At 49.3% G+C, this 27,360-nt stretch overlaps 2 protein-coding genes across 2 annotated transcripts; one reads left to right on the top strand and one right to left on the bottom strand.

The window, feature by feature from the left end:
• The first annotated feature begins 5,566 nt into the window (after window positions 1-5,566).
• On the top strand, window positions 5,567-7,582 carry LOC123137497 (pentatricopeptide repeat-containing protein At1g33350). Its single transcript, XM_044557281.1, has one exon. The coding sequence runs from the start codon at window positions 5,592-5,594 to the stop codon at window positions 7,170-7,172; it is 1,581 nt and encodes a 526-aa protein (XP_044413216.1). The 5' UTR covers window positions 5,567-5,591; the 3' UTR covers window positions 7,173-7,582.
• A 17,021-nt stretch (window positions 7,583-24,603) lies between these two features.
• LOC123137496 (ammonium transporter 1 member 2) lies at window positions 24,604-26,413 on the bottom strand. Its single transcript, XM_044557280.1, has one exon. It carries the CDS (start codon window positions 26,325-26,327, stop codon window positions 24,816-24,818), a length of 1,512 nt encoding a protein of 503 aa, XP_044413215.1. The 5' UTR covers window positions 26,328-26,413; the 3' UTR covers window positions 24,604-24,815.
• Window positions 26,414-27,360: the final 947 nt, after the last annotated feature.

Raw genomic sequence — 27,360 nt, 5'->3', positions numbered from 1 at the left:
CAACTTTTCACCGTTCCGTTTATCATCATGACATACATTACTTTTGTCATATTGCCATTGCATGATCATGTAGTTGACATCGTATTTGTGGCAAAGCCACCATGCATAATTTTTCATACATGTCACTCTTGATTTATTGCACCATCCCGGTACACCGCCGGAGGCATTCATATAGAGTCATATCTTGTTCTAGTTTCAAGTTGTAATTCATGTGTTGTAATCAATAAAAGTGTGATGACCATCATTATTAGAGCATTGTCCCAAAGAAAAAAACAAAGGCCAAAAAAAGAAAGGCCAAAGAAAAAAAAGAAAAAAGAAGAAGAAGAAAAAGAAAAAGAAAATAAATAAAAAGGGGCAATGTTACTATCTCTTTTTCCACACTTGTGCTTCAAAGTAGCACCATGTCCTTCATATAGTGAGTCTCATATCTTGTGCTTCAAAGTAGCACCATGTTTTTCATATAGTGAGTCTCATATGTTGTCACTTTCATATACTAGTGGGAATTTTTTATTATAGAACTTGGCTTGTATATTCCTACGATGGGCTTCCTCAAATGCCCTAGGTCTTCGTGAGCAAGCAAGTTGGATGCACACCCACTAGTTTTCTTTTGTTGAGCATTCATTTATAGCTCTAGTGCATCCGTTGCATGGCAATCCCTACTCCTCATGTTGACATCAATTGATGGGCATCTCCATGGCCCGTTGATTATCCTCGTCAATGTGAGACTTTCTCCTATTTTTTCTTCTCCACACAATCCCCATCATCATATTCTATTCCACCCATAGTGCTATATCCATGGCTCACGCTCATGTATTGCGTGAAGGTTGAAAAAGTTTGAGATTATTTAAGTACGAAAACAATTGCTTGGCTTGTCATCGGGGGTGTAGAATTTGGGAACATTTTTGTGTGACGAAAATGAAGCATAGCCTAACTATATGATTTTGTAGGGATGAACTTTCTTTAGCCATGTTATTTTGAGAAGACATGATTGCTTTGATTAGTATGCTTGAAGTATTACTATTTATTTTATCAATATGAACTTTTATTTTGAATCATTTGGATCTGAACATTCATGCCACAATAAAGAAAATTACATTGAGAATTATGCTAGGTAGCATTCCACATCAAAAATTCTGCTTTTATCATTTACCTACTCGAGGACGAGCAGGAATTAAGCTTGGGGGTGCTTGATACGTCTCCAACGTATCTATAATTTTTGATTGTTCCATGCTATTATATTACCCCTTTTGTATGTTTATGGGCTTTATTTTACACATTTATATCATTTTTGGGACTAACCTACTAACCGGAGGCCCAACTCGTATTGCTGTTTTTTTGCCTATTTAAGTATTTCAAAGAAAAGGAATATCAAACGGAGTCCAAATAGAATAAACCTTCGGGAGCGTGATTTTTGGAACGAACGTGATCCAGAGGACTTGGAGTGCAAGTCAAGAAGCAATCGAGGCGGCCAGGAGATAGGAGGGCGCGCCCACCCCTCCTGGGCGCGCCCCTATCTCCTGGCCCCCTCGAGCGGCCACCGACGTACTTCTTCCTCCTATATATACCTACGTACCCCAAAAACATCCAGGGAGCCAATGAAAAACAACTTCCACCGCTGTAACCTTCTATATTCGCGAGATCCCATCTTGGAGCCTTCGCCGGTGCTCCGCCGGAGGGGGAATCGACCATGGAGGGCTTCTACATCAACACCATAGCCCCTCCGGTTAGTTGTGAGTAGTTTACCACAGACCTTCGGGTCCATAGTTATTAGCTAGATGACTTCTTCTCTCTTTTTGGATCTCAATACAATGTTCTCCCCCTCTCTTGTGAAGATCTATTCGATGTAAACTCTTTTTGCGGTGTGTTTGTCGAGATCCGATGAATTGTGGGTTTATGATCAAGTTTATCTATGAGAAATATTTGAATCTCCTCTGAATTCTTTTATGTATGATTGAGTTATCTTTGCAAGTCTCTTCGAATTATCAGTTTGGTTTGGCCTACTAGATTGATCTTTCTTGCCATGGGAGAAGTGCTTAGCTTTGGGTTCAATCTTGCGGTGTCCTTACCCAGTGACAGAAAGGGTTGCAAGGCATGTATTGTATTGTTGCCATCGAGGATAAAAATATGGGGTTCATATCATATTGCTTGAGTTTATCCCTCTACATCATGTCATCTTTCTTAATGCGTTACTCTGTTCTTATGAACTTAATACTCTAGATGCATGCTGGATAGCGGTCGATGTGTGGAGTAATAGTAGTAGATGCAGGCAGGAGTCGGTCTACTTGTCACGGACGTGATGCCTATATACATGATCATGCCTAGATAATCTCATAATTATTCGCTTTTCTATCAATTGCTCGACAGTAATTTGTTCACCCACCGTAGTACTTATGCTATCTTGAGAGAAGCCACTAGTGAAACCTATGGCCCTCGGGTCTATCTTTTATCATATAAGCTTTCAATCTACTTTTATTTGCATCTTTACTTTTTGCATCTATATTATAATATACCAAAAATATATTTATCTTATCATACTATCTCTATCAGATCTCACTTTCGCAAGTGGCCGTGAAGGGATTGACAACCCCTTTATTGCGTTGGTTGCGAGTTCTTTGTTTGTTTGTGTAGGTGCGTGGGACTTTTGAGGAGCCTCCTACTGGATTGATACCTTGGTTCTCAGAAACTGAGGGAAATACTTACGCTACTTTGCTGCATCACCCTTTCCTCTTCAAGGAAAACCAACGCAAACTCAAGACGTAGCAACCCACCGCATGCTATTTTCAAGAGAGAAGCCTCTAGTGAAAACTATGGCCCCCGGGTCTATCTTCTATCATATATTGAAGCCAAAAGTCCCTTGTTGTGTTTTTATTTTATTTTGTATTTTTGTTCGATCTATCTATCAAAAACTTTTCAACTTAATCTTGCTTGTAACCATCAAGGGATTGACAACCCCTTGTTCGCGTTGGGTCGCTAGGATTTGTTGTTTGTGTGCAGGTGCTGCTAACGAGTCATTACTTGGTTCTCTTACTGGATTTATAACCTTGGTTTCATAACTGGGGGAATACTTATCTCTATAGTATTGCATCATCCTATCATCTTCGGGCAAATGCCAACGCAGATCACAAGTAGCAATGGTTAAATACTATCAACCTCCCCCCTAGGGGCTGTTGGAAAACATAGCATGCAATTTCAAAAAAATTCCTACACTCACACAAGATCTATCTAGGAGATTCATAGCAACGAGAGGGGAGAGTGTGTTCACGTACCCTCGTAGACCGAAAGCGGAAGCATTAACTTAATGCGGTTGATGTAGTCGAACGTCTTCTCGAATCAACCAATCAAGCATCGAACGTACGGCACCTCCGAGTTCTGCACACGTTCAGCTTGATGACGTCCCTCGAACTCTTGATCCAGTAGAGTGTCGATGGAGTCGATGAGTTCCGTCAGCACGACGACGTGATGATAGTGTTGGTGAAGTGATTCGCGCAGGGCTTCGCCTAAGCACTACAACGATATGATCGGAGGAGTAAACGGTGGAGGGGGGCACCACACACAGCTAAACAAATTGGTGTTCCTTTGGGGTGCCTCCTGCCCCTGTATATAAAGGAGGAGCGGGGGAGGCCGGCCACCAGGGGCACGCCATGGAGGGGGGAGTCCTACTAGGACTCCACTCCTAGTAGGATTCGCCCCCCTCTAATTTTCCTTTTACGGAGAGGGGGAAAGGGGAAAGAGGTGGAGAGGGAGAAGGAAAGGGGGGCCGCCACCTCCCGTGGCCTGCCCTCTCCTCTCCACTATAGCCCATTATCTTTTCGGGGAGGGGGGGGGGGGTCCGGGTAACCTCCCGGTACTCCGAAAAATCCCCGAACCTCTTCGGAACCATTCCGGTGTCCGTACAAAACCTTCCAATATATCAATCTTTATATCTCGACCATTTCGTGACTCCTCGTCATGTCTGTGATCTTATCTGGGACTTCGAACAACTTTCGGTCACCAAAACACACAACTCATATAATACATATCGTCAATTCGTCATCGAACGTTAATGTCACTCCCAATAAGCGATCCTATCCGAGAGGAACTCAAAGGTCCCACCAAGGATAGAGCCGCATATTGAACGTTAATGCATCGTAGAAGACTTTCACCGAAGTTTATAGTAAACTTCTCAAAAGATTATAGCAATCTTCTTGATACTCTAGGAACTATTTCTCTCTGTGTGCATTAGCAAACAAATCAGTCCCTCACTATTTCTGATTACAACCTCCAAAAAACAAAGGGCAAGGAATTGCACAAACAAGCACCTAGGATCATCCTGGTGATGCCTAACATTCTCTTCCAATTTACACAGATTTTATAGTTTTTTACCATCGCATATGCTCTTGTTAACATGGATCGCTTGCTACACTGTTTTCTTTTGAACGGAATGGAAGGTTTTCTACATCGACCACGTAGCAGATTTAGTAGTAGTTGGCCGGGCCCATGGAGATGCTTCAAGGGTGCATCGAGCAACGACGCGTTTAAACAGCCTTATGGTCCTCGGCGCCCACGTGATGTGTGAAAGCCTAGGCTTTGTGCACCCCACGTGAATAATCTGAGCGAACTGATTTCAGTAGATCATACGGCTAACAAGGCGGCTGATTTTTCACGGTTATCAACTCGATGATGCCTAGCAGAAGCCTTTTTTGGTTCTTGACTATAAGTTAGTTTTCCTTTGTTTTTTCTGTGTGTGATTATTCTTTCTTTTTTCTTCATGTTTATTTTTCTTTTCCTTTTTTCTATATCTAAGATTTGTTCTTTAGTACTCCCTCCGTTTTTATTTACTCTGCATTAGAGTTGACTGAAGTCAAATTTCATAAAGTTTGACCAAGCTTATAGAAAAAATATAAACATTTACTGTAACAAATCTATATGATGTGAAAGTAAATTCAATAATAAATCTAATAGTATTGATTCATTATTGTATATGTTAATATTTTTGTTTATAAACTTGGTCAAAGTTTATAAAGTTTGGCTTTGATCAAAGCTAATATGCGGACTAAATAAAAACAGAGGGAGTACAAATTGCACTTTTTTTAGTATATGGTGAACATTTTTTAAGTACACACTAAACTTTTTTTATATACGATGAACTATTTTTTTATACATCAAACATTTTTTAGTATATGATAAAACCTTTTTAATTATACAATGAACATTTTTTAAAAACACACTTTACATTTTGATATGCCGTGAAATTTTATGTATGTACTGAAGCTTTTTATATAAACACATACTGAAAAAAGTTCTGAAATACTTTTTCTATTTTTTCAATTGGTTTTGAAATATTTAGCTCCATTCAAAACAACATTCGGTTTTGTTTGGAGAAAAACTGACTAATAAAAAAACTTCAGAAAAACGCTCGCGCCACTGTGGGCCGGCCGACATGTCCAGACTTTTAGGCGTAGCCTCGCCTGTTTGACGCCCATGGGTGTCATACAGGTGGTCTCGTCGTAAGCGAAACACAGCTCCTGTCTGTGTAAAACTCTCACACAGCACAAACCCCCCCCCCCCCCCCCCCCCCCCCAAAAAAAAGCCCCGCGCGGCGCCACGCGACGATGCTTCCGGCACCTCCTCCGTTCTCCCACGGCGACTTCGTCGGCGTTCTCTCCCGCTGCGCCACCCTCGCTCACCTGAAGCAGCTCCATGCCCACTCCATCGTCACCGCCCGCGCCGCCACGCAGCCCACCACCTTCCACCTCCTCCGTTTCGCATCCCTCCGCCTCTCCTGCCTCCCGTACGCCCGCCGCCTCTTCGACTCCACGCCCTATCCCAATGTCTTCCTCTACTCCGCCATGCTCTCCGCCTACGCCGCCGCGTCCCCCGCGCAGGCGTACGCCCGGGACGCCCTCGCCCTCTTCCTCCGTATGCTCCGCCGCGGCCGCTCCGCGCCCAACCAGTTCGTCTACCCGCTAGTCCTCCGCGCCGCCTGCGTCGTCGGCGTCCAGCTGGTTAGGTCGATCCATTCGCACGCCTACAAGAGCGGGTTCCACGCGCATGATGTTATAAGGACTTCGCTGCTTGATGGGTACTCGAGGTATGGCATGATGCTGGACGCACGAAAGTTGTTTGATGGTTTGACCGAGAGGAATGTGGTCTCCTGGACCGCGCTGCTGTCCGGCTACACAAGGGCCGGGAAGGTCGGAGATGCGATTGTTCTGTTTGAACGGATGCCCGAGAGGGATGTGGCTGCGTGGAACGCGATGATCGCTGGCTGCACGCAGAATGGATTGTTTCTGGAGGCTCTGGGGATTTGTAGCAGGATGGTGGAAGAGGGGTTCCGGCCGAATGGGACCACAGTTGCTTGTGTGCTGTCTGCATGTGGGCACCTTGGGATGCTGAAAATCGGGAAGGTGATCCATGGTTATGCGTGGAGGAGCTGTGTTGGTTTTGGCTCGTCTGTTGTGAATGGGTTGATTGATATGTATGGCAAATGCGGGACTTTGAAGGGGGCGAGGTGGATGTTTGATGAGTTTTCCGACAAGAGTCTGACCACATGGAATTGTCTGATTAATTGCCTTGCACTACATGGGCACAGCAAGAGTGCAATTGCTGTCTTCGGTGAGATGAGGGACGCGGGAATTGAACCTGATGAGGTTACATTTGTGGGATTGTTAAATGCGTGCACCCATGGTGGATTTGTCGATGAAGGGCTTATGTACTTTGAACTCATGTGCGATGAGCTGAGAATTGAGCCGGAGATTGAGCATTATGGGTGTATCATTGACCTTCTTGGTCGAGCAGCACGATTTGAAGATGTAATGAATGTTATTAAAGATATGAAAGTCCAACCAGATGAGGTCATTTGGGGGTCACTTCTCAATGCCTGTAGGATACACAGACAGCTAGAGCTTGCTGAGTTTGCTATAAGAAAATTACTGCAGTTGAATCCAAACAATGTTAATTATGTTGTGATGCTGGCAAACTTATACAGTGAAGGTGGATCCTGGGAACAGGTTACGAAGGTACGGAAGCTGATGCAGGAGGATATGGGCAAGAAAGTGCCTGGTTGTAGTTGGATCGAGGTGGATCGCAAGACACATATGTTTTACTCTGGCGACGATACTCATCCTGTATCAGAGGATATCTGTAACACTCTTGTGGAATTAGTGGCTTCAATGGAAATGTGTCAGGATTAATTTTTTATAGACGCAACAGGAGCTCTGCCTATATAGTATTAGGAGAAGTAGACATTACAGGCTGAAGCCAAAATAGAAGAAAAGCCCGTGATGATTGATTTGGAAAGATTGATAGTTTTAGTTTGAAAGTCGTGAGCTTCTATTCCGTAAGTGAAGTGGGGTAAATTGAAACTTTTGACCTAGGCTGATTAGGAGTTATGCTGGATGCACACATGAAGGTGTTCCCTCGAACCCCACTATCAGGTTACTCCATGCCAGAGGTAGTACTTATGCCAGTAGTGTACTGTACTTGTGTAGCGGACTTATGCGTTACTATTTCATAGCGCAATTGGTGCATAAGGTATGCATGTATTTTCATGTCATTCATATTGATTATTTAAATTATGAATGACCTTATATATTTATGTTAATCTTATTAATTGGTGCCGGTTTAGTGCTGCTAGCAGTCCCACATTCAGTCCCACATGTAGCTTCCCTATCTTTTGTCTTCACTGCTGTTCTGTTGATTAGATCGATGTTCTGTGTTTCTATTGGTTAGCGACTATTGCCTGACAATCTGATATGCCATTTTGCATTGTGACTGGTGGAAGCTAGCCTACTATCTAGTATCTATCAATAGTAACATGTCAAACAGAAATTGACCACCTGTATGGTGTAGAAACTTGTCCTCAATAGAATACTCACTCATTTCCCCCTCTTTCTTGGTTTGCCACTTTATTAAGATGTATATCATCTTACTTCATATAACCTACACTGTGATGTTCAATTTGCTTGTTCTCCAAACTTTTCTAGGATGATAACTCAGATGATTTAGTGAAAACAGGATAGACTATAGGATCTCATGAGTATGTTTGGGTTGGTGCAACTGTTCAAGCAAGCCGCACATTTACAATCAGTCACATAACCCTTTCTAAAGCATTGGTGGTTTTGGAAATATACTGCAAAAAGGTGATTCCATGCTGAGTATATCACATAAGACTGTTCTCAAAGCATGGTTTCATTGTGTATCGGCAAAACTTTTCAAAACATGGAAGACGGAAAAGATCACAACTAGTGTGGTTTGCGATGGCTTAAGTGAAATTTGTTTTTCTCTCGGTTCCAGCTACTGTGATGTCTATGAATACTTCAGTAACTTTGGCTGTTCTATCTGTTTCTTTTATTTAGAGCAATGCAAAGGAAGGTATATCATTGAAATAGAAGGGTAACTTTGGCTGCTTGCAGGGCTGCACCTCAGATTTAGGGTACCTTTCCTAAAACTAAAAGTAAGCCTTCCAATCTGATCTACTTTTTGCAGTATATCTTGTACCACCTACTGATCCACTTTATTATAACAAGATAACAAAGTATATCTTGTTTACCTGTAGTTTAATGACTTCAAAGTTTACAAAGTACTTATTGACCAATTACTTCCACAAGTAAGACGAGATCCTAAGCAAAGGAAAATGAAAATGAAAATCCAGTTTGGTACAGTTGTAAAATGTGTTTGGTTAATCCTATTATTCTCAATCCTTGAGAAATATTAACGCTAAACAAAATACATTTCAATTTAGAAAGGCTAATAGATGAGGAGAAATACTGTTGCATTATTTTGGATGGGAAAAGTGAAGTGTTGAAGATATATTACTGTTAATTGGAGGGTCTAGTTAAAATATATACTTGTGTGTTTTCTAATTATATATGAGAACTCCGTTTTGTTTTGATAGGATATGTTGGATGTCATTTATTTAGTACTCCCTCTGTAAAGAAATATAAGAGCATTTAAATCACTAAAGTAGTGATCTAAACGCTCTTATATTTCTTTACGGAGGGAGTACAAATGACTGAATCAAACTATAAAATTGTTGCTAAATTACTGGAAGCAATCGACTTTGCTGCATGCGTTTTAATGTAGCGATAGCAAAAACCATGTTTGGAAGTTGGAACTATCCTTTGCTGATAGGTTAGCTTTGTAAAATATTCATGCAAACTTATGAAGTCCTGATTAAAAAAATATGAGTTGGCAAAACCAGTTCAATCAAATGCAGAACTGTTACCCTTTGTGGAGCCTTGCAATTGGCTGGGAAGCAAAACATCTTGTACCACCTACTGATCCACTTTATTATCACAGCTTAAAGCCTCTATTGTTCTGTAACTGCTACTGTTATTTACTAGTACCAATTTGTTAGATGCATGTTTTTTTTTATCCAAAAAGTTTATTTACTCAGTCAAATTGCTGGTTGCCACCATTTGTACTTTCGTCAGGTTGATATTATTAGTAGTCGGACATAGTAAGTTTCTGGTTTGTGGGCGGATTTTAAACATCTATGCTGGATGTTTTTCAAAACCAACATCACTGCGCATAATGCTCCTGTCTCCTGCCATTGTTGGCCAGTTCTTTTGCTGGCTTTTTCTGGCTTCCAGGATAAGCTGCCCCCCTACCCAACTTATTCCAGACGCCCAACCAAATTTGTTTTTTGAGAAGCCTACTAGTCAAGTCTTAACTACTAGGGTTCTAAAAGAAAAAATTTGGTTGGGCTTCTAGAATAAGCTGGGTAGGGGGCAGCTTATTCCAGCTTATTCTAGAAGCCAGCAAAAGGATGATAGAAGCTAAAGATGGAGTGTAGAACAAATGACAGAAGTTGTCTATACATTTCCATGCATGTATTTCAGCAGGTAATTCCATATTTAATCATTTTGTGGAGTTCTCTTAAACGGTTCTATCGGTTTCATGTAATCTGGAGTTTGAACCTATTAAGAAGCATTAATTTAGCTGCTGGAATAGCCAGTTGGGGTGACAGATATATGCAGGAAGTTGGAATCTGTTGCACATCACTGGCCTGAAAAGGCCATTATTACTTGGATGAGAATTGTGGGGCCCTGGCCCTAACAATATGCTCTGTGCAGCAGTATGACTACATATTTTGCGATCGTAGATTTTGCGCTTTCTTAGCTTAGCTGGTTTCTCTTTCTTATTGATTTATCGTAAATTGAGGTATTCTCGTCCTCTCATCATGTCTCCACAACTTGGTGAAAAGGTGATTCTTTCAAGGGAAAAGAAAATCCAAGTTAGCAGATGTGTGTAGCTTCCATATCTTCCTGCTCAGAATGTGTCAAATGGCAGGATCAGGGAAGGGCATGGGGAAATGAGCACCGGACATTGCCGTTGCGATCTAGCCAGAAGAAATGCAAGTCGAAAAGGATGGTGCAGATTATAGAACAAACATGCAAGGTACAATGCAGTGCACCAACAGCACGAGACGGGGAATAAAAGTGCTCCTTTACACTCGACCAGAGAATCATTCCAGCGATGCCTCGCCATGTAAATGTGAACCGTATGTTTCACCATGATATGATCAATCCAAAAGCAGATAAAATCTTCGATCCTTTCCTGTTGGCTAATGCCTGTAGCCGGCGAGAACTGACAAGTGCAGTTATCTCCTGGCAATTAGCAAGCTCCTGAATTATAATCTAGTTTTAGTGATCCATTCAATGTAGCAACAGGAAGGATTACACAATCCCAGTTCTGCTGTAAGCACAAAATAAAGACGAGTGCATAGCAGCGAACAAGGGACGGAGACGGAGTAAAGATTGTGCATGATGTGGTGTGGACTTGAGGAGTCGAAACCCAAAAGCTGGCATTATGGGCCTGTTTGGTTTGTGATATCTTTGCCATATGTTGTCACATTTTTTTGTCACACTTGCCTAACTTGAGGTTCTTAGCCACATTTTGGCTTGCCTTAGGGAATCTTGCTATATTTTTTGTGTGAATGTCACGTGGGACATATTGCTCGTAAAATAATCCTAAAGATGATACATCTACGAATAGCCTACGTAAACTTACAGCTCAACTAATAATACCCCCTGAATTTGACGGGGTAGGGCCCGAGACATTTTTTCTTCTAATTAAATTATGCTAAGTCAGCTTCGTTTCCTAGTCAGTACGTAAATTCATGTAAGTCTATGCAGGTGTAGCAAAGCTCAAATAGTCTTTGTCCTAGGTGTGGCTAGAACCAAACCGACAAACATGCACCTAACTTAAAACTTGTCTAACTTGAGGTGTAGCAAAGTGTTGAGACGAGAGGGGGAGTACCTACAGAGAGGAGAACAGGTGGTGTCTTGTGACTCGCGTGAGGTTCCTCTCGTGTATGGCGGCTCACACGGGGGCAGGGGGAAGAGGGGCTCCTCTTCTAGGTCAGCACCTCTCATGGGCTTGGGCCCAAGAGACAGATCTTGATGGGCTAGGGCCCATACCGGTTCAACACTCCCCCTCAAGATGGGTGGTAGATATCTACCATCCCCATCTTGTCACACGCCAAGTTACAGTCCTTTGTTCCCAGTCCCTTTGTCAAGCAATCTGCAAACTGCTGCCCAGAGCTGACATGAGTAAGGCTGATGATCCCAGCATCAAGTTTCTCTTTAATGAAGAAGCGATCAATTTCCACATGCTTCGTCCTATCATGTTGAACTGGGTTATTAGCAATGGCTATAGCTGACTGATTGTCACACCACACCCTTAAGGGTCCCTTCCTCAAGAGTTTCAACTCGCATAGTAGGTGCTTCACCCAGAGCATATCACACAACCCTTGAGATAATGCTCTATATTCAGCTTCTGCTGTTGATCTAGACACAACATTCTGTTTCTTGCTTCTCCATGACACCAAATTTCCTCCCACAAACACACAGTAGCCTGAAGTTGATCATCTATCGTCTTAACAGCTAGCCCAATCAGAGTCACTATAGCCATCCACCTCAAGATGTCCACTCTTCGCAAACCACAACCCTTTACCCGGAGTCCCCTTCAAGTATCTCAGGATTCTGTGAACAATATCAAGATGCCCACTCCTTGGTCCATGCATGTATCTGCTCACCACCCCCACGACATACATAATGTCAGGCCTGGTATGACACAAGTACAATAACCTCCCAACCATCTTCTGATAATCTTCCTTATTCACTAGCTCACCTGATTGTGTTGTTACTTGATGATTTTGTTCAATTGGAGTAGGGGCTGCACGACATCCCATCATGCCCATGTCACTCAAAAGATCCAAGGTGTATTTTCGTTGGCACAAAGATATTCCCTTCTCTGTCCGAGCCACTTCTATGCCAAGGAAGTACTTTAGATTTCCTAAGTCTTTTACCTCAAACTCCTTGCTCAGACACCCCTTCACTCTCTTTATTTCCTCCTCATCATCTCCAGTGATGATGATATCATCAACATACACTGCAACAATGGTGATCTTCTTATTAGTGTGTCTATAGAACACCGTGTGATCACCATTACATTGGCCATACCCCATATTCCAAACAGCTCGTCTGAACCTATCTAACCATGCCCTCGGCGATTGCTTCAGACCATACAAGGATTTCTTCAGCCTGCATACCTTCCCCGTAGTCTGTTCTGTGCCAAAACCTGGCAGTATCTCCATGTATACCTCTTCTTTCAAGTCACCATGTAAGAAGGCATTCTTGACATCTAACTGGTGCAATTTCCACCCAAAGTTTGCAGCACACGAGACCAATACCAGTACCGTGTTCATCTTTGCAACTGGAGCAAATGTCTCATCATAGTCAATTCCATAAGTTTGACTATATCCTCTGGCGACCAATCTAGCCTTATACCGTTCCACCTTGCCCTCGGGATTCTGCTTCACAGTAAAAATCCACTTACAACTCACTGCTTTCTTTCCTGCCGGCAATGTGGTTAGCACCCATGTCTTGTTTTTTTTCAATGCTTCTAACTCCTCTATCATCGATTCACGCCACTTCGGATCTTGCTTTGCAGCCTTCCAATCCCTAGGGATAGACACAGTTTGCAGAGAGGCAACAAACGCCTTATATGAAGGTGACAAAGCCTTGTAAGACACAAAATTGCCAATATCAAGGTCATCACAAGCATCATCCTTTGGCAGAGCCTTCCTTGCTACCTCACCCTTCCTTGCCACTTCACGTGTAGGTTTTCGCAACGCAATGGGCAGCTCCACTGTGTCAGATGAGCTTGCCTCACTGCCGTGCTGCTCCCCCTGCACTCTTGCCTCACTGCCTTGCTGCTCCCCCTGCACTCTTGCCTCCCTGCCTTGCTGCTCCCCCTGCACTCTTGCCTCCCTGCCTTGCTGCTCCCCCTGCACTTGTGGTTGCCGCCGAGAGTACACCAGGGTATTCGTCTGCCATCGATCCTGAACAGGAACCTGGAGAGCACCAATCTTAAGTGTATCGACAGTTGGCTCGACATGAGCCCGCACATCATCATCGGTGATGGTACTAACCGGAATTGTACCCACTATTGGTTGAACCTGAGCCTGCACATCATTATCAGTGTTAATGTCCACAGAATCACCGTGAGTATGAGACACATCCTTCTCCCCCTCTTGATCATCATGCACAGGGTGTACATGGTCAAGCTCTGCAAACAGGAGACTGAGATCAGTCGGCTCACCATAGAATGGCTTAGACTCCCTGAATGTAACGTCCATACTTACAAACCTGCATTTTTCAGAGGGACACCAACATTTATACCCTTGCTGACTAGATGAGTATCCCAGAAAGACACACTTCACTGCCCAAGGATCAAGCTTGCCAACAGATGGTCGGTGATCATGAACAAAGCAGGTACTGCCAAACAACTTTGGGGGAACAACAAACTTATTATCTCCAACGATCAACTCAGACGGAGATTTCATGCCAAGTATCCTAGAAGGTGTTCGGTTGATCAAGTATGTGGCTGTCATAACTGCATCATCCCACAAGAACTTAGGCACATTCATGGTAAACATCAACGACCGAGCAACCTCAAGAACATGACCATTCTTCCGTTCGGCCACTCCATTCTGAGGGGGGGGTGTCTGGACATGAAGTTTGATGAAGAATCCCATGGTCAGCCATGAAAGCCCCAAAAATGTTGTTCACATACTCCGTTCCATTGTCCGTCCTGAGCACCTTGACCTGTACCTGAAACTGGTTCTTTACAAGAGCATGGAAGTTCTGAAAACAGCTAAACACCTCATCCTTGTGACGCATCAAGTAAATCCAAGTCATGCGAGAATAGCAGTCAATAAAGGTAGCAAAATACTTCTTCCCATTCATTGACACCACTGGGCTAGTCCATACATCCGAATGAATAAGCATAAAAGGAGATATGCTCCTGAGCCCCTTACTCACATATGAGGCCCGTGTGTGTTTTGCATATTCACAAGCATAACATGTCAGCTTGCCTTTGCCTATTCCACACATAACATCCGGAAATATTCTACTCATCTTATCAAAAGATACATGCCCCATCCTACAGTGATGGATCATCGCCTGCTTATCCTTATCCTCCATGGTTGCAGCACACACCAAGTCCGGCTGCACCTCCTGGTCCATGTACCAGAGCCCCCTACGCCTGGTGCCAGTCCCAACCGTCTGGCTCGTCTGGCGCACCTAAATCAAGCAACCGAACTTGTCAAGGATCACATGACAGTCCATTTGATCAATGAGTGCACTGAAAGAGACCAAATTGACAGGAAAGGCTGGCACATGTAAAACTGACGATAGGGAAATGGTCGGAGTACACTTTACTGTACCAACCCCTATGACTGGCTGTTTTGTGCCATCAACCGTTTGTATAGTGCCCGTGTGAGAGGGAGGATGCTTAGTGTAAGATTCGAACACACAGGAGTTACTAGCAACATGCTTAGATGCTCTAGAGTCAAGAACCCACTCTGGAGCACTCTCATTAGTAGCAAGAGATGCTCTTTCCGGATTACCTTCATCAGTGGAGGCCCAGTGAGCAAAGTCTCCATAGACAACATCATCTACATCTTTGCCTTTGGACGTCCCAGTGTCTCCTGCAACGGCCATGTGAGCCCTCTGACCCCCTGAGTGTCCTGAGTAGCCACCTCTACCTCTAGAAGCCTGGCCCCATGAGGTCTTTGAGTATCCACCTCTGCCTCTAGCACTTCTACCTCTGCATGTTCCTCCTCTGTTATATCCCCTGCCTCTGCCACGAGTTGGACATTCTCTCTTCCAATGACCTACCTTCCCACAGATATGACATTTGGTGGGATCTCCCCACTCCATGCACTCAGTGACTGCAAATGTCGAAGCTGGCACAACCTTCATGTCTGCATGCTCAAGGGATAGGCGCACCTCCTCTTGAGTCATGGCTGCAATAGCCTCAGGAATGGTAGGCAGACTAGGTTGGTGCAACAGGGAAGCCTTCCTGCCATCAAAGCAACCTTTGAGGCCAGCCAAAAATTTTAGCACACGGCTGCGTGCCATCCACTTATGCCCTGACTCGATTGAAGCCGCATCATAGAGTTCCAAGGGGTCACAGTTATCCTGGTCAGCCCACAGAGCCTGCAGTTCTGCCACGTATGTCATCACTGACATGCCATCATCTTGACGCAGCAACCTAATCTTGTCCTCAATCTAAGCAATGAGCATGACATTGCCCTTGCCAGAGTATTGAGTGGACAGAATCTTCCATATCTCAGCAGGTGAGGATAGCCCCTCCACAGAGCGTCCAATGGAGGGCACCACGGAGTTCAACAACCACACCATAAGTACAGAGTGGATGACCTTCCACCTCTTGCCCTCTGCACTACTCTTGTCCCTTGGTTCTACAACGGTGCCCAACAAATATCCATCAAGCTCCTTCTGCTCCACAGCCCACAAAGCCCTCCTGGACCAGCTCAAATAATTTGTTGCCCCCTCTAGCTTCATGTCCAAGGGCGACATTTCAAGCTTTTGAGCCACTTCCTGTCGAGGAACGATGGCCCCAGAGTTGGACTCCGCGAGCTTCTCCAAAGCCTCGGCAAGACCAGTTGGTTCAGCCATCGTTTGGCGGGATAAGCAGCAACAGCAAAACTCAGCAACACCTCTTCTTCTCTTTCCAACCAGCAGCAGCTCAGCTTCAGCAACACCTCTTCCTCTCTTTCCAACCAGCAGCAGCTCCTCGCAGGAACAAGCTCCAGCACCTCCTCTTCCTTCTCCCCCTCAGCAGCACCAGCAGTAGCAACAACAGAGTCAGCAGCAGCAAACACGCAGCCTCCAGGACCACAGTGCCCAGCAGCAGCTCCTCTCCGCTCGATCTCTTCCCTTTCTACTCTCCGCTCAGCAGCACCACAGCGCACGCAGGACGCACGCACTCCTTCTCTCCACTAGTGCTCCTCCCCTGCTCCTCTGCCTGCTGCCGCTCAGCACACGCACGCCAGCAACCACCCCGAGCAGCTCCTCTGCCTCTGCAGCCGCCCGAGGACGAGGAAGAGCTCAAGCAGGGGCTCTGCCTCCGGTCCAAGAAGTAGCAGCAGCAGTCGCCCGCGCAGCTCTACCGGGCCGCTCCCCGCGTCTCTCGTGCGTGCAGCTCACCGCAGCCTCCCGCGCGTGCCAGATCCGCCGCCACCTCGCTGGACGTCGCCGCCGTCTCCTTAGGCCCCGCCGTCGCTGGCCTCTGATACCATGTTGAGACGAGAGGGGGAGTACCTACAGAGAGGAGAGCAGGTGGTGTCTTGTGACTCGCGTGAGGTTCCTCTCGTGTATGGCGGTTCACACGGGGGCAGGGGGAAGAGGGGCTCCTCTTCTAGGTCAGCACCTCTCATGGGCTTGGGCCCAAGAGACAGATCTTGATGGGCTAGGGCCCATACCGGTTCAACACAAAGTGTGGCAAGATGTGAATAGGAACCAAACAATCCCTATGGTACCAAGTTTTCGTGCACTCAACAGTTGAGCACAATGGAGTAATGGAGGGAGAATTCCATACCATATCCGTCGCTGGAACCATTGATAATCTAACACATTTTTTTGCGGGGAATCTAACACATGTCAGACTCTTTTTTAAGCCACTTCCATGGCTAGGGATAAAACATGATAAGCAAGACTAAAAACATCATAAGCAAATGTTCTTCAAGACGACAAAGGGGGGTTTATTGCTGTATTTAACAACGACTTGAGAATGTTGGCGATGCATCAATGGCAGAGGCCTATGCACTCAGGAACAGACTACTTCTGATTGTGGAACTGGACTACATGGAACATGGAAGTGATCAACATGATGCAGGAGGGGGCTTCACAGCCTTGGGAGCGGCCACCATGGTGCAGATTGTATCATCCTCTCTCCATGACATGCTTTGGTTTCATTCCTTCACTGTGTAAGGGAGGCAAATGTTGTCTCTCATAAACTAACTCCGCTAGCGGTCTCAACACCAACGTCTTTGTAGTTAGAGGAGCCATCGACATCTATTCTAAAGTGCCTGTTGGATGATGTAACTTCTTTTTTTGGTGAGAAAGGTGGATGATGTAATTGTTCTTTAATTTGACAAAGTTACCTAAGTTTTTTAAAAAAAGATGAGCAACACACGAGTTCCCTCTTGCGGCAAAAGAAAATCCTCATTTGAGCTTCCAACTCCAACAATTTTCGGTTTTGCTATTTCTTAGATACCTGAAAAATTTTCTAGCGTCAGTCACCTTCTTCCTTCTTGCACGCCGGACCTTGCCAGAGAAGAGAGCCCCACTATTTATCTTAGGGGTGGGGTGCAGGGGATCGCCGGAGTAGCGGGAAGGTCGGGGCGGTGGCCAGCAACAGCGCTGGGGAAGGTTGAGGCGAGGGCGGGGCGGCGAGGTGGTGCGCGGTAGCGCCCGCTGGCCACGGGTGGTGGAGGCCGGCAGTTAAGACGGGGCAAGCTGGGGGCTGCGAGAGGAACAAGAGAGGAGGGAGGTTGAAGATGAACAATACCAATTGTTTTGGGCCGTTCGATTAAGATCTAGGGTTCCTATGATAAGTGATTGATGGATGAAAAAAATCCAGGTACCTGACGTATAGTCGGTCCCAACAATTTCTAAACTCCATTTCGTTCACAAAAGTGAAGCATCGGGCATCACATTGTTGAGGGAAAATCACATTGAGATTTTCCACTACCATCGAGCTTCGCATGTCTCATTCTTTTTTTTCGAGAGTACGCCAAAGGCGTACCATAGCTTTATAGAAGGCAGAAAGAATAATTACAAGATACCATTGCGAGATGCAAACATCCCCAATGGCACACCCAACACCACACCAACCAGACACGACTAGGCTACTCTCTCATAAAAGGATCTAAACCACCTACACCTAATCCGGCCGCTCTCCAATCCTTGAGCTCTAGAAGCACCTGCTCGACTAATTGCGGCGGAGTTTTTTGCTGATGAGGTCGATTGAACATTCTTGCATTCCTTTGCTTCCACAATGCCCAAGCCATCCCTATGATGAATGAGTCGAATCCTCGGATCGATCTGCCTGTGAAATTCCTTCTTTGTTGGAGCCAGCAATCTTGGAACGTGCTCTCATTCGTCGGTGGGTCGATGTTTAGCTGAAAGAAATCGAAGCATCGGTGCCAAGCCTCCCTGGCGTAGACACATTGAACGATGATGTGATCAGCGTTGTCCTCCTCTTGCAAACACGTGAAGCAAGCAGAAGGCTGGTCTTGGAGTCCATGTCGGGCTCTCCTGTCTGAAGTCCAGAGTCTGTATTGAACTGTTAGCCAAGCAAAGATTTTGCACTTCAACGGTGCCCAGCTCCTCTAGATGCACGGTGCCGTGGGTGATCTGGTAAGCCCCTGGCATAGCCTGTGATACACCGATTTTGCCATATAGACACCTGAAACATCGGAAGGCCAAGCGAACTGATCATCCTGGTCTTCGATGCGAGGTACAGTGGTGATCACGAGGCATAGATTTGCAATTTGAATATGTGCCGTGAAGGAGATATCGCCCTGAACATCCAGCGCCCACGCGTTGTTGGTCAAGGCCTGCCGAACTGTTCTAGATTTGCGGGCTCTAGTGTTGACGAACTCCATGATAGTTGGTGCAATTTCTGCCACCGTAAAGCCGTGGATCCACCTATCTCTCCAGAATAGTACCCGGTCGCCATTGCCCAAAGAGATCTTGACCAGGGAGTTGAAAACCATCCTGGCCTCCTCGTCATCGGCCATAGGTATGCCCTGCCATGGCCTCGCCGGGTCTGTACGGTGCAGCTATTCCCATCGGACTCTGAGGGCAATCGCCTGTAGCCGGAGGTCCTTCACCCCCAAGCCGCCAAAGCAAGTTGGCCTACACACCGTCTCCCAGGCCACAAGGCATTGACCGCCGTTTGTCTTCTCCTTTCCCGCCCAAAAGAAGGCGCGCATCCATTTCTTAATCTCCTCAAAGACCCAGATCGGCGCATCCAACACCAGGAGTTGGTGTATAGGCCTAGCCGATACCACAGACTTAACCAGCACGAGCCTTCCCGGCCTTTGAATCAGGCCTCGTTGCCAAGCCGGGATGAACTTCCTCGCTTGGTCGACCAACGGCTGCCAATCGCCTCGAGTGAGTGCTTTAATAGCGAGTGGGATGCCCAGGTATCTGCATGGGAATGTCCCCATCTGACAGTGCAGAATGTTAACCACGAGGTTTTTCTCCTCCTCCGTTCCCCTGATCAGGATTGCCGCCGATTTAGTGTAGTTGATCCTCAGCCCAGAAGCGATGCCAAAAGCGTCCAGGACAGCTCTAATGCAGGTGAGGTCCTGCGAAGATGGCCTGACGAAGACTGCCACATCGTCTGCGTATATGGACAGCCTCTGTAAGGGTGAAATACCATGAAACGAGCTGAGAGTGCCTGCCTCGGAAGCCTTGCAGATCAGCGCCGTGAGCGCGTCCATCGCAATTACGAACAGCAAAGGCGAGACCGGATCGACTTGTCTCAACCCTTTGGCGTGGAAGATTTGTCTTCCTGGCACCCCGTTGATGATGATTTTTGTGCTCGCCGTGGACAGTAAGGCAACTACCCATTGAATCCATCCATCGCCGAATCCTTTTGCTCTCAACACCTCCGTCAGGAAAGCCCACAAGAGCGAGTCAAATGCCTTGGAGATATCCAGCTTAAGGAACAATCCATGGGTCTTGGAGTTGTGAATTTTTCGGGCCACCTGACGGACTAGCAGAAAGTTATCGTGGATGTTTCTGCCCTTGATGAATGCGGATTGGTTGGAGCTTACAATCTCATGCATCCTTTTGCGAGCCCGGGTTGCGAGCAGCTTGGCGAACAACTTGGAGAAACTATGGGGAAGGCTGATTGGCCTATAGTCACCAACCTCAATGGCGTCGGCCTTCTTCGGGATCAGCACCATATGCGCTTTGTTGAGCCTACCAAATCCCCTATAGTCCCCCACGAATAGCTTTAGTAGCGCAGCCATGATATCCTTCTTGATCACCGGCCATGCTTTATGATAGAAGAGTCCAATGAAGCCATCAGGGCCGGGCGCACGATCGGGTGGGATCTCCTTGATAACCTCCCAAACCTCTTCTTCCGTAAATATTTCTTCGAGCTCATCAAGGTCCACTTGTGGCATGCCTAGGTAATTTAGGTCGAGCGTGTGGTCTCTGGCCACCGCCTTGCCCAGCAGATTGTCATAGGCCTCCGAGAAGATCTCCTCCATTCTCCCATGGTCGGTGGCAATCTCCGCACCATACTTGACTTTAGGGATGAAATTCTTGGATCTTCGACCGTTGGCCACCGCCTGGAAAAGTTTTGTGTTAGCGTCCCCTTCTTTAAGCCATCTGATACGCGATCTTTGCCTCTCTATGGTTCTCTCGAGCGAGGCTAACCCAAGTAGAGTGAGCTTCAAAGTTCTCCTTAGCCAGATCTCCATGTCAGTCGGGATCCTCTCTTCCTGCACCTGGTCGAATCTGAATATCAGCCAATTAGCCACAGCCATTAGGATCTTGATATTGCCCGTCTTCCTCTGCCCCCATGCCTGAAGATAAGTCGCCGCATTTCTGAAAAGGGCATCAAGCTTTTTGAATGGGTCCACAATGGACTCGTCGCATACCCAAGCGTCCCGAATCGCTTCATCAAACCCATCGAGCCTAGTCCAAAACACCTCGAAGCGAAATCTGTTCTTTTGGTAGAAGTGGGCATTGGTGGATAGGTGCAGAGGCGCATGATCTGAAACTCCCAATGATAGCGCCTGCAGCAAGTTCTCAGGGTGCGCCAACTCCCAGTCAACTGATACTAGCACCCTGTCAATTTTTGTGAGCGTCGGAGTACCCCTCTCGTTGGACCAAGTGAACGATCGACCGTGCATGTACAACTCCTTTAACTCGTGGGTGTCCACAAAACCTCTGAACTTTGCCATCATAGCCCTGTTGATGTTGGCGTTGTTCTTCTCTATCGCACGAAGGATCATGTTAAAGTCTTCGAGAACCATCGACGGCCCCGGGCAGACAGCCCTCCGGGCGCCAAGATCATGGAGGAACTGGGTTTTCGGCCCGTCTCCTTGCGGCGCATAAACCACAGAAATCCACCAGGCCATCCCGCCCTTGTTGTGAACACATCCTGTTATGAAGTTAGTGTCAAGTTGAATCTGGTCAATGGTAATCACCGTGGTGTCCCAAGCAAGAAGAACACCCCCATGAGTCTCCACCGCAGGCAAGTAAGCAAAGCCGTCAAACGACGGGCCTAGACATTGTATAGCCACGAAAGGATCCATAACATCCAGCTTGGTCTCCTGGAGGCACACTAAGTTAACCTTGACCGAGGCCAAGAACTCCCTAACCGCCTTTTTCTTCACAGGATTATTTAATCCGCGAACGTTCCAACATAAAATCTCCGGGTTGCACTCCATAAGAAACCTAGTACAACACCCACACCAGCCAAACAAGATCAGACCACCGAGACGGCCTCGATCCTACCGCTCGCTAGCTCCTCCGCCGGTGGCAGTGTTTTGCCAAACAGCGCCGCGAGCACACGCACGTGTTGCTCTCGCAGCGGGGAGTCAAACAGTCGCTTGAGCTCCATCACAGCCTCCTCGTTTGGCACCATGTCGTTAGGGACCAGCCCCAAGGTGCGCAACAACACGTTTTCCGCAGGTTTTGCCTTAGCCGTGGACGCTGCTGTGTTACGCTTCATAGCCCTCGTCGTTCGCTTGGGTGTGAAAGGCTCCGCATCGGGGCGGAGGGAGGACGCTTCGACTTCCTTCAACAGCGGAGGGGCAAGTTTCTTCATGATGCTGGTGCAGAATGCCTTAAGCCTCCCATATGCGATCACCTCTTGATCAGTCATCCCTCCTCCTGAGGGCTCCTCAACCACCGCCAGGGTTTGGTGATCCACCACGTTTTGTCCAACCGTACCTTCCTGGCAGGCTGGATCGAGGCTAGGGGGCTGCATGCATGGCGATTGGGGTACAACAGCAGTGGCCGATTGGCCGTCCGCCCCAGGCCCAATCCGCAGCTCTGTACGTGCATGGGAACCATCAGCTGGGTCCAGCTGCACGATCTCCTGCGCCACATGGCCCCTGGCCTCGCCTCTAATCATTGGCACAAAGCATATCAAATCCCTTGTCTGGTTCGGAGCCTCCATCTGCTCGGGATTCGCGAGTTGCACCTCCATTGGCTCCCCCCTAGGTGGCCCCTCCATAGCAGCCATCGACCGGATTGGTGCGACTGGTGGCTCCATCTGTTGGGTCCCACCCCCTGTCGCCTCTAGGATAGCTGCAACCCGCCCTCTGCTTTGTGGAGAGGTCGTCTCTTTCTGGGCCACTGTCGGGGCATCCGCAGTCAGCGACCCCACAGCTGCAGCTTCCAACTGCTTCCCCTGTCCCTGGCTCAACTGGGCTCCGCCACGGTCCTCGTTTGAAATCAAGCGATTGGGCGAGGCTGCCTGGGATGCCTCCCGCACCGGTGTAGCCGTTGGTCCACCACCAGCCCCCGACCCGCCAGCTGGTAAGGTCAAGCGGTCAAAAGCTAACGGCCTGACCGAAATCCTGTCCCGCACCGTACTGGGCCAGCTGGCCGGGGCTGGCGCCGACGCCAGCGGCATGCAGGGAAGCCTCCAGTCCGACTCGCCGCGCCTTTGCGCCGGGTTGCTTGGGGAGCTGCCGCCGGCGACCACACCGCCTTGGCCGGCGGCGAACTGGCCTCTGTTGTCGCGAACTCCAAAGCTCCAATCTCTGCGAGCGGAACTGGGACCCCGCCCGCCCCTCAATCCCTCGCTGCTGCTGAACTCCGGGATGCCACTCTGACCGCTGCCTGAGGAGACGCCCAAGAACGCCGGCTCCTCCACGGCGGAGTAGTCGGAGACCTCATCAAGGTGGATAAGGATCTTGTACTGCAGCAACGTAGGCTCCATCAACGGTGAGCGCATGCCCGGCTCCGGAATTGCTAGCCACCGGAGCGAGGGTATTTCCTCCGGCTGCGCCGTCCAAGCAGAGAGCTTGAATGCCGACAGGTCTGCCCTCCCACTCGTCTCCGGCTCCAGCATGTCGACCAAGCAAGACGAAACGAGCAAGGACTCCGCCACCTCCCTGTCCCATGCGTGCGGAGGAATGCCTTCCAGAACCAACCTGACCTTGAACTGAAACGCAGCGTGCACCGCCTGAGCTTGGCGGATCCATGGCCTGGAGAAGAGCCGGACTCCACGGTGCTCAACTACGGGCATCGCACTGACCCTGTTCTTGTGATCCTGCCTCGCGAAAACGACGATGAAGTCCTCAGGCCTGAAGCGATGAATCGACACCCACTCCGCCTCGATGCCGGCCTTGATGTACAGTGCGTCGAGGATGAACTCCGGGGAAAGGTCGCGGCGCGCACCGGCCGCGTACACCACCAGCGCGGACTGAAGCCGCCTCTCGAGATCATCCATGGACCGGGAGCGCCTGACGACGCACAGCTCGGACGGGTCCATGGTCGTGTCCATCGGCAACATCAACCTTGGAGCCGGTGGAAGCGGGCGCGGAGTAGCGAGACGGGGCCAAGGGTCGAGCGCAGCGCCGGCACCAGCTCGAGACGGCGGGGGCGGAGGAGGAGGGGTGCCCGACCGGGCTCTGCCGCCGGCAGTCCTGCGCGCGACCTTGGCGATGGCGAGGCGGCGGAGCTCCACCTCGGAAGACGGGCTTCGTGGGCGCTTACAGTCCCTCGAACCATGGCCTTCATCACCGCACCTGATGCAGACGATGGCGTTGGTGCAGTCCTGGCGATGATGGCCCTCCCGGAGACATCTGAAGCAGAGCCCGTCCATGTCAGGGGAGACCTCGCGCCTGACGGTGGGGGAAGGGAGCCGCGGCTGCGGGGCACCCGCGTGACGCCGCCTCCATAGCGACTTCTTGGAGGGCTGGGCCGAAACCCATGGCCGGACAGCGCCGCCCGCCACGATCGCCTCCGCCGGGGCCGCGGCCCCAAGGGGGGGGGTGCGAGCGCCCGCGACGAGACCTCCAGCGCGCCGGGACCATCGGACGACTCCGAGCAAGAGGAGATGCCCAGGCCGGACACCACCGGCCGGTCACCAGCCCTGCGAGACGGACCCGCCGCCGAGGACGGACTGGACGCCATGGCCGGACGCGCAAGGAGGGGAGGGGGAGGGGAGGTGGACGGCGCCGTCGGAGCGACAGGGAGGGGAGGGGAGTGCATGTCTCATTCTCATTGTCCCTTCGTTCCACACACACGCGCATAGCTTATACACACAGAAAAAAAATAGGAGACTACTTCCCCCCGTGGATCTTATTATACAATCACGTAGTAGTACTCACGTAGCATCAAACGTTGAGGAGTTCGAGACCCAACCCAACATAAAAAGAGCAAACATACCGAGGCGTTGCACTTGCACGCATGTCATTTGTGCGTGCAAACATACCGAGGTGTATGAAATACGTGTATCCGTTATTAGAGTGTAAATCACTAGACCGAGCTGCTCGGGGACGTGGCGTCGGCCGCGACCTGCGAGGTCTGCGCTGACTTGAGCATGAACCCTCCGACGCTGCCGCCGGCGCCGCGGCCCGGCCTGCTGCTGGAGTCCTCGTCGGTGTAGGCGTACGCGAACCCGCCGTGCCGCGTCTGGTCCATGCCGGCCATCTCGTCCTCGGCGGAGATGCGCAGCAGCCCCAGCTTGTTCAGCGCCAGGAACAGCGGGCCCATGGTGCAGCTCACCCACGCCGCGATCAACAGGATCAGCACCACGTGCGCGCCCAGCAGCCGCCCCCCGCCGCCCATGAACAGCCCGTACGGCCGCCCCGGCGCGCCGTAGATCTGCTCCACGTACTCCCTGCGCGCGAACAGCGCCGTGAAGATGACGCCCCACGCGCCGCACCCGCCGTGCAGCTGCGCCGCCTCCAGCGGGTCGTCGAACTTGAACCTCGCGGCCAGCTTGTTCAGCCCGATGAGCACCCACGCCGACACGAACCCGCAGATGATCGCCGCCCACGGGTCCACCACGGAGCACCCCGCGGTGATCGCGGCGAAGCCGCCCAGGAGGCCGTTGCAGACGTCCAGCACGTTCCAGTGCCCCGTCTGGAGCCTCTTCCCGAACAGCGTCGTCAGCGCCGCCGTGCTGCCGGCGAGGGTGGTCGTCACGGCCGCGCGGCCTACCGCCGACCACTGCCCGTGGATGCTGCCGGGCGGGCCGTAGGACTTGAGGATGGTGAGGAACGAGCCGGGGTTAAACCCGTACCAGCCAAACCACAGCAAGAAGGTGCCCAGCACGACGAGCGACGCGCTGTGCCCGCGCAGCGCCACCGCTCGTCCGGCGTGGTCGAACCGCCCAATGCGGGGGCCCTCGATGAGCGCGCCCCAGAGCCCGGCCACGCCGCCAACCATGTGCACAACCCCGGACCCGGCGAAGTCGATGACGCCAGAGTTGAAGAGCAACGGCCCCGACGTCCGGGAGGCGGAGGCCCAGCCGTCGGCGGACCAGATCCAGTGGGACACCACGGGGTAGACGAAGCCGGTGAGGAAGGCCGAGTAGATGAGGTAGGCCACGAACTGCGTCCGCTCCGCGATGGAGCCGGAGGTTATCCCGGCCGCGGCGATGGCGAAGGCCCACTGGAAGAGGAAGAAGCTGTAGTCGAAGCCGACCTGGGGAACGTCGCGGAGGCCGAAGAAGTGCTTCCCGATGAAGCCGTTGGAGGGCGTGCCGAAGGCGAAGGCGAAGCCGAAGAGGTAGTAGAAGAGCGCGCCGGCGGCGGCGTCGAGCACGTTGGTGAGCATGATGTTCATGGTGTTCTTGGCCCGGACGGAGCCCGCGCAGAGCATGGCGAAGCCGAGCTGCATGGCGAACACCAGGTAGGCGGAGAAGAGCAGGTACGTCGAGTCGATCGCAGTCGTGGTGTCCGCGAACTGGTTGCACAGGTAGTCCGTCGCGTTCGCCGCCGCCGTGCCCAGCAGCGGCGCCAGGCTCGCCGCGCACGTCGACATCTTCGGCCGCCTTGCTTCCCTTGCCTTATCAAATACTCTGCTGCTCAAGGAGCAATGACAGGTGCAGTGTCTGATAGGCGCGGCCGCGAGATGGAGGTGCAAACGGAGCGGACGGATTTATAGGAGAGACGGCAGCAGCGCCGGTAGCCGACCCGTTCAGATTCTGCTGGGGCCTACCTGCCAGTGAATATTCATTCTTACGAGCATGACGTGTGGGACACCACTGTGGTTGCTTGTTGCTCTTGTGTTCGTGGACTCGTGGTGGTTGATGAAACTGATGAAATCTAAAATCTTGTAATAACTTGAATAAAGTAGGGAACTGAGTAGCGATTTGGTGTGTGATATTAATCCGTATAATAGCAATTGTGTTTGTTCATTTTATTCCAAAAAATGGAAAACGCGGAGCTTGTATCGACTTGCTTCTCCATTTTGCGTCGCTTTTATATGTCAAATCCATGGTACTGTTCAGTTGATACGTGCTTATTCTCAGTCTGTGCACCGGTGAATCCCTGATCTCCCCTGATCTGCCGTCCTCGGCGTATGGAACCGCAATGCGCATGTGGGCGTCAATACGATTTTTTTTGGAGATTCTCCTACTAACCATATCATAATAGCTTAGAAACTTTCCGGTCAAACAGGGTGCCACAATTATCAGCAGGCGTGTTCATCCGCGTCGGGCTTCCCCACCAGCGATCAAACACCGATTTGTTTAGGCAGCAGCCCAGCTGAGAGACCGTGTGATATGCAAACGCACCCATCGTGCCGGACGCGACCAGCGGCGGATCCCAAAAGGTACTACAAGCAAACACATCGCGGCGATTGGAGGCCGCATCGCCGTCCTCCGGAGTCCACGGCCACAGCCCACGTCCCGGTTCACAAAACAAATGGAGGCGTCCATTTCATCGACAGGCCCAGCTAATCGAAAACTTTCTGGTAAACCTTTCTTGAGAAATAATCGTAAACTTTTCTAATCTCCACCAGCAAAGTTCCCTTTTGCATCTTGGATGATGATTGATTCCTCTTCTGACGCCCT

Source organism: Triticum aestivum, chromosome 6B (assembly GCF_018294505.1).
Source record: "Triticum aestivum cultivar Chinese Spring chromosome 6B, IWGSC CS RefSeq v2.1, whole genome shotgun sequence".
In the NCBI taxonomy this organism is placed as follows: Eukaryota; Viridiplantae; Streptophyta; class Magnoliopsida; order Poales; family Poaceae; genus Triticum; species Triticum aestivum.
Note: the sequence above shows the minus strand (reverse complement) of the source record. Positions and strands in the feature narration are given on the sequence as shown.